Source organism: Hyaena hyaena, unplaced genomic scaffold (genome assembly GCF_003009895.1).
Source record: "Hyaena hyaena isolate Hyena2069 unplaced genomic scaffold, ASM300989v1 scaffold_399, whole genome shotgun sequence".
Lineage (NCBI taxonomy): Eukaryota > Metazoa > Chordata > Mammalia > Carnivora > Hyaenidae > Hyaena > Hyaena hyaena.
Window position 1 is genome coordinate 994,983 of NW_024081033.1, and position 6,911 is coordinate 1,001,893.

A 6,911-nucleotide genomic window follows, 5' to 3' on the forward strand; every position below is an offset into this window, starting at 1 on the left:
ACCCCACTGGCCCCCTGTGCTGGGGAAGAGAGGCCTGCGTTTGTTTGCACTCTTAAAGATACAAGATTCCCACTCATGGAATCTGTCACATTGGAACACATATTACCTAATGCTTATCCTTCATTCTAAGCTTAGTGAAACCGGTTCTCTGTTTTGGTTTTACTTGTTAGTCGTTACTGTGTTCTGGATATTTTCCCGTTATTTAACCAAAATATATATGTTTAACTCTGACACATAGAATTAACCAGCTTAGCTTTGTATAAGTGAGAGTATCTGAGTGTCCTGTTTCTTCTTGAAAAATCTGAATTTTCAGCTGAAATTAAATATATGTAGTAATATTCCTGGTATAATTTTTCTTTGAAGATTTGAGAAACGAATTTATATTCCTTTGCCTGAGGCCCATGCCCGAGCAGCAATGTTTAAACTGCACTTGGGGACCACTCAGAACAGCCTCACAGAAACAGACTTCCGAGAACTTGGGAAGAAAACTGATGGTTATTCGGGAGCAGACATAAGTATCATTGTGCGCGATGCACTTATGCAGCCTGTTAGGAAAGTACAGTCAGCTACTCATTTTAAAAAGGTAAGGAACTTTGATCACCCTGTCATATGTTTTTAAAGTCAGGTTTTGAGACCATCATTGATTTCTCTTCAGAGAATTTCAGGAAGGTTTCAGATCTGTAAAATAAAGTAGGTTTATAGAATAAACATTTCCATTTAACTGAAAATAAGTTCTCCCACAAAGTTTATTAATAGCCTTAACATATTTTAAAATGTTATGTGCAGTGGTCTTTTAAGTACTTCTTGTTTTAAGTATAGAAACTTTAAATATATATATAGTTACCTTTGATGTAACTAGAAGGAGTATCCTTGAGCAGAATCTGGTGCATTTACACTTCATTATCAAAAACGGGCGCGTGGGTGGCTTGGTCTGTTGAGTGTTCAACTTGATTTCTGCTTGGGCTGTGGTCCCAGAGGCCGTGGGATCCAGCCCTGTGTTGGGCTCTGTGCTGCATGTGGAGCCTGCTTGAGGTTCATTTTCTCTCTCTCTCTCTCTCTCTCTGTCTCTCTCTCTCCCTCTCTCCCTTCTCCTCCCCTCTCCATCCCCCTGTCCCTCGCCTTCCCCCCACTCTTCTCCCCTTCTCCCCGACTTGTGCTCTCTGTCTCTAAAAAAAAATGGTAAAAAATAATAATGGCTGATACTAAATATTCACATGCCTGCCATGGTGTTCTATTCTTTATCTTACTGTTTCATTCAGTCCTCACAAAAACTCGGCAAGAGGTGCCTTTTGCCACCTGTTGATCATTAATTTGAGACTTAGATGTTAACCTGATGAAACTGGGGCTTGGACACTGACCCAGTTTGCCCGGGTACAACTGGACAGGTGTGGAGGTAGGATTTTTCTCTAGGTCACATGTACTTCGGAGCGTGAAGCCTTGCTTCCCATGCACCGTTCTGTCTGCATGAATGAGTTGAGCATATTCTGTTCTGTAAGACGACCATGGTCTTGGGACACCCATTGTAAATAACAGTGGAGTAGGTAATCTGGACTCAGCCTGTGCCTGAGGGCCGCCGGGTCCAGTATCACTCATGGACGTCAATGTGAAAACCCTGATAACTGTTAGAAAAGCTAATCCAGCAATACGTGGCAAGGCTAATATATCATGACTGAGGTACACAGGTATGTGTGTTAACCCCACAATAAAATAAGTTTTTTAAAAAATGACAAACTTGAATTAAAACCTGAATTTGAAGCCTGAGTCCACAATTTACATGTTATATCTCCTTGAGCAAATTTTATTACCCATTTCAAGCTCATTTTTATCATCTCTGAAGTAGACGTGATAGCACTGTTTCAAAGTGCTGCGTGAGAAAGGAAGGAAGTAGTTCTCCTAAAGCGCCTCCTGAAGCAGCCCGGGGCACAGCTCTTCCCCTTCTTCAGCCGTGTGGTGACTGAGGGAAGTACAGGAGGTTCCGGGTCAAGTTTATGTCTCCGCCATTGTTATTTTCTTTTAATTTCTCTTTGCTGTTTAGAAACTGTAGAGCCTTAGGAATTCAGCCCTTTCTTACCCAGAACTTTTCGTTCAGTTCTCCACATCACTCCCAGAGGCAGGCTGCAGGGCCCTGAGGCCACGTCCTTATTAGGAGGATAAAGGCAAACAGGTGAGCCTCGGGCCTTCTCTGCGTCACTGGCTGTGGTAGAGCTTTCGGTGGCTCCCTCCTTTACTCCTGTTTTTAAGGCTGATTATTTCAGTCAGCAAAAACAAGATTGCCTGTTTATTTTGTCACATGTCTAAAGTACTACTCGGAGCCCAGAGATAAGTCAGAAAGTGCCACAGCCTAAAACACAAATCCCTCGTGCTCACTCTGGCACCACATGTACCACAAACAAAAATCCCCGAAGCTGAAAGACTTGTGGGGAAAGACAAAAAAATACACATAATAAGTAAAGTTAGAATGTTTATTTTTCCGCATCTACCCTATTCCTGGAATAATATTTAAGATTGATCATCAGATAAATATTAAACTTCGTGAAAGCAGCCCCCAATTTGGTATAAATTTGTTGCCACCCAAAAAAAATACTTGTGTGTGACTCTATGTCACAAAGGTTCTCTCTCTGGGTGTTATTAAAATTTTATTTTAAATCAGTTATGAATCACAAAATACCACTGATATTATACTTAGCATTTATTTTTGTGCTTGTATTTAAAGAAGGAATTTTTGTTGAAAAGGATTTGGTGATTTCACACTAATAAATCTAAATATCACAGAAACTTTCTCAGCTTTGGAAAATAGAAAAACTTAAGAGAATTATTGAAGATTACTTTTTTTGGTCTCTAAGACCATTTAATAAGCATTAGAGAAGAAAAGAGAACTCTTAATCACAGGTAACTGTTTCTTTTATTTTTTTAATTTTAATGCATTTTCTCCTTGTGATCATGTATGTGTACCAATTTATGGTAGGAAATTTCAGAAGATGGGAAAGCGTCAAGAAAAAAATTAAAACCAAGCCAAACCTGTCCCATCACCCAAAGATAGCTAGCTACATTCTGTTGTATATTCTATTTATTTGTAGAAGTCAGCATTTTAACAACATATAGTGGCCTAAATCTTAATTTCGTTAATTTGTTCAAGTAAATATTTCCAATTACTCTTTATTCCAGGTTCGCGGACCTTCACGGGCTGACCCTAACAAAATCGTAGATGATCTGCTCACCCCATGCTCTCCAGGTGACCCTAGTGCCATTGAAATGACGTGGATGGACGTCCCTGGGGATAAACTTTTGGAGCCAGTTGTCTGCATGGTTGGACACTTTGTTTGCTTTTAAAGAAAAACCTAAAATGTGCTTTATAATTATTGAGACAAAGATAAACATTTTCAGTTATGTAAGATTAGCTAGAAAATGTTAATGTGTGTAATACCACTCAGTTAAAAAGTTGTAAAGATGAAGTAAACTTAAAATATATACAAAGTAATTATCTTTGAAATATTTTCTTGGGCTTTAAGGAAAATTTAAATTTTAAATTTAAGTGTAAAAGCTATTTTTCAAAAACAGGTTTCTAAGCTTATAGGTCTTACAGCTGGAATACAATCACCAAAATACTTATCTATAAATTGTTGTCAAGACTTAATAAAAAGTGGAATTGTTGATGTAAGGATTCTAAGATTTTGTAACATATCCAGAAACCCTAATGCATATATCACAATATTCATAATGGTATTTTTGTTTTACTTCAGGCTTCATAGAAAGCTTAAATATTAATAGTCTTGAAAAAAAAAATTCCTGAAACCAAGTTTTTATGATAAAAAATCAAACTTCTGTAGTTTACATTAGAGAAATTAAAATAATCCTAAGACTTAGTTTGTAAGGGATAGGAAGCTTACTGTGATTGAAAAGCTACGTTTACTGTTTTTATGTTTTCTTCTTGGTGAATGCTCAGGTTTTTAAATCTTCTACTTCAGTTACATATTTTCAAAGAGCTTTACATCAGAATTAACAGTAACTACCAGAAGAGAAACTTATTTATGTGGTATATACCCATAGATCTGTAGACATACATGTACCTCTGTAAGTGCGTTTAAGTGTGTATATAGATACATTTATGTGGTAACCATGATGCTGCTCTGATAACTTATTCAGAAACCGTTTTTTATTGCAGTCCTTGCTATATTATTTTTTAAAGATTTTGTTCTTTTGATTACTTTTCATGCAGGAGACATAGCCTAGAACCTACTTTTTTCATGAATCCCTGATATTAGCATATTTTCTTGCCATTTGATCATAATTTTAACTAATGGTTAAAAATTCAGATTAGTTGGTTTTAATTAAGTGGTATTGTGTTTTACATAAGTAAAAGTGAATGATTTCTGTAAGTGAATGATATATTCCTTTTGAATTATACTTGGTGAACTCTCTTGTTTAAGAAAAAAACAGATAAGACCAGAAAAGAGATCGGGGAGGGCCTAGATCCTCAGGCCAATGGGATTGTACTTCTGATGGGTAATAGGAGCCATGGAAAGTTGTGGTCAGAACAAGGCAAGCAGTTTAAAGTTGCAGCGCAAAAGAATAACGTGATCAGAGATTTCCTCTAGAAGAATACGAGAGTTTGTTGTTAGTAACTTGTGGCACGCTGCAAATACTTAGATTTAACCTTAGATGCAAAGTCCATAGTAATAATGATAACGCAACGATTTTTAGTTGATGGAACCTGTTACTAATACCTCTCTTCTTTTTCCCTGACAGTCAGACATGTTACGGTCACTGTCTAACACAAAGCCCACGGTCAATGAACATGACTTGTTGAAATTGAAGAAGTTTACGGAAGATTTTGGCCAAGAAGGCTAAACCAAAGATAACAAAGAGGACGTTTACCATGTGGGTTCTTTCTTTCGTAGGTACTTTTGCCTTTCTTGACGGCATTCAGATTGTTTCCAGTAAAACTCTTTTACCACAGGAAAATACAGATCTCACTCCAGATTTCCTTTCATTTTAAATGTACTTGGCTCCATTACCAGTTAAATGCTCCTGTTAACAAAAATGATAAAATAATGGATTATAAGGCGATCAGTGATACATGAATGGCAAAAATAGGAATTGCCCAGTTCAGAAGAGGATTAAAATTGATTGAGATACCAGTATTTAGTTAGGATTGGTAGTCTCTGCAAAGAGCATTTATTCTTTATTTTTTTCTTTTCTCTCTCTCTCTCTCTCTTTTTTTTTTTTTTTTACCAGAATGAAATAAGGCTTATTTTATATTTTGAAAAAAATTCTCTTCAATGTAAAATTTATTTACTAAAAAATGTAAAATGATAGAATCTTCATTCTCAGGGATGGGCAATAAACTAGCAAAGAGCACTGTGATTGGGTTTGAAAGATTTTGAGTTGTGTTCTAGAGTCTCATTGAGTTCTGATAGGTTGACATTTTTCTTTGTGTAGATTTCAGTAATTTCTTTAAAAACAACAGGCTTCTATATTTAATTAAATAATACCTTTCACTGTGCAGTCTCAAAAGAAAGACTTTCTAAATTAGGCATTGTCTTCATCTTGAAGAAGAAAATTGTCTATTACAGTGTCTTTTTGTAGCAAGATTGACCAAAACAGATGGCAAATAAATACATACTTTTTAAATAACTCTGTCATGAAATGCTATAATGGGAACCTTTGCTAAAAGGAATGGCCTCCCTTTGAATTGTGGGAAGTTTCTTGTGGGGTTGTGTGTACATATATATATAATTTTTTTTTAATATAGGCTACCAAGGGTCTTATCTTTTAAGTTCAGGGAATAGTGTGTCCCGGCCACACCTGTGTTACCAGTATAATGCTTGTGAAGCTTTAGAAATGAGCTAATGTCTCATTAAATAATAAAATGCAAGCATATGTATTTTAATATCTTAAATAATCTGAGGGTGTATGTTAATACACTTTAGCATCAACACTAAGTTGTGCCTTGTGCATTTGCATTGGGTAAATATGCAAAAGGATTATTGAGTTAGCTGGAATGAGATAGGTTCCTTAATTACTGTAAAGGTCTACCTTGCAAATGCTATAGAATAATCATTTTAAAGAATATTTGCACATTTTACACATAATGCTCTCTGGTTGCCTTTGGGTTTTCTGTACAGATTGTTTTTGTTGATACTAAATGGAAATCATAGGCCTGAAATACGCTGTTCTTATGTGAAGTAAATCGATATAACCTACTATTGGCCATATTCTGTGTATGCTTCTTTATTTTGGGATCTTCTGTATGGAAGAAAATAGTATCTGAATGTATTAGATGCAAAGAAATCATTAGAAATTATTAATTAAGAACGTATCTATGAAAACTCTATTGTTCAGCAGCTTTTATGTGAGAGTTGGGAAGTAACTTGGCAGACAGACAGTTCTTTGTGGCTGCCTTATAAGATAATTTATATTCTTTATCAGCCTTGCCATTATATAGTGTTGCTATTATATCATTAGGAGAATTCCCATAACTATATTACTATAATGATGTAATAGTTGAAATCCAGCATTTTTTGTAAGTTCAGAATTTGTTTTGAGGAAGTATTTTCAATGATTTGATAACATAAATGACCCAATAGTATGTAAGTATAGTGTTGATGATAAATGGATACTTTATCAGACTTGATTCTTCTGTGGGCTTTGAAAACTATATCTCAGTATCCATGTCACTTCTGACCACATCTCCATTTTCTACATTGCATCTTCTACATTTTTAACATCTCTGGTTCTAAACCTATTTCTGGAGTCAAATAACTTTAGACTTATTCTAGACGGATGAGCACTCGGGCTCTGTCTGAACCTTGACCATTATGAAATTTCAGGTAGATGGTTTCTGAGGCTATTTGAGTACCTCTATGAGCCGTACCCTAGATGTTAAAGAACATTTTTTTTTCGCAGCCTGA

General features: G+C 35.8%; 1 protein-coding gene across 1 annotated transcript in view; it reads left to right on the forward strand.

Moving 5' to 3' along the window:
- The window catches only part of VPS4B (vacuolar protein sorting 4 homolog B), a 29,579-nt gene extending 23,375 nt beyond the window's left edge, over nt 1–6,204 (forward strand). The window contains exons 9-11 of the mRNA XM_039251893.1: nt 364–583; nt 3,166–3,306; nt 4,747–6,204. Of these exons, the coding sequence (XP_039107824.1) occupies nt 364–583; nt 3,166–3,306; nt 4,747–4,848 (463 nt within the window). The 3' untranslated portion in view covers nt 4,849–6,204. The remainder of the gene's footprint in view (nt 1–363; nt 584–3,165; nt 3,307–4,746) is intronic.
- The last annotated feature ends 707 nt before the right edge of the window (nt 6,205–6,911 follow it).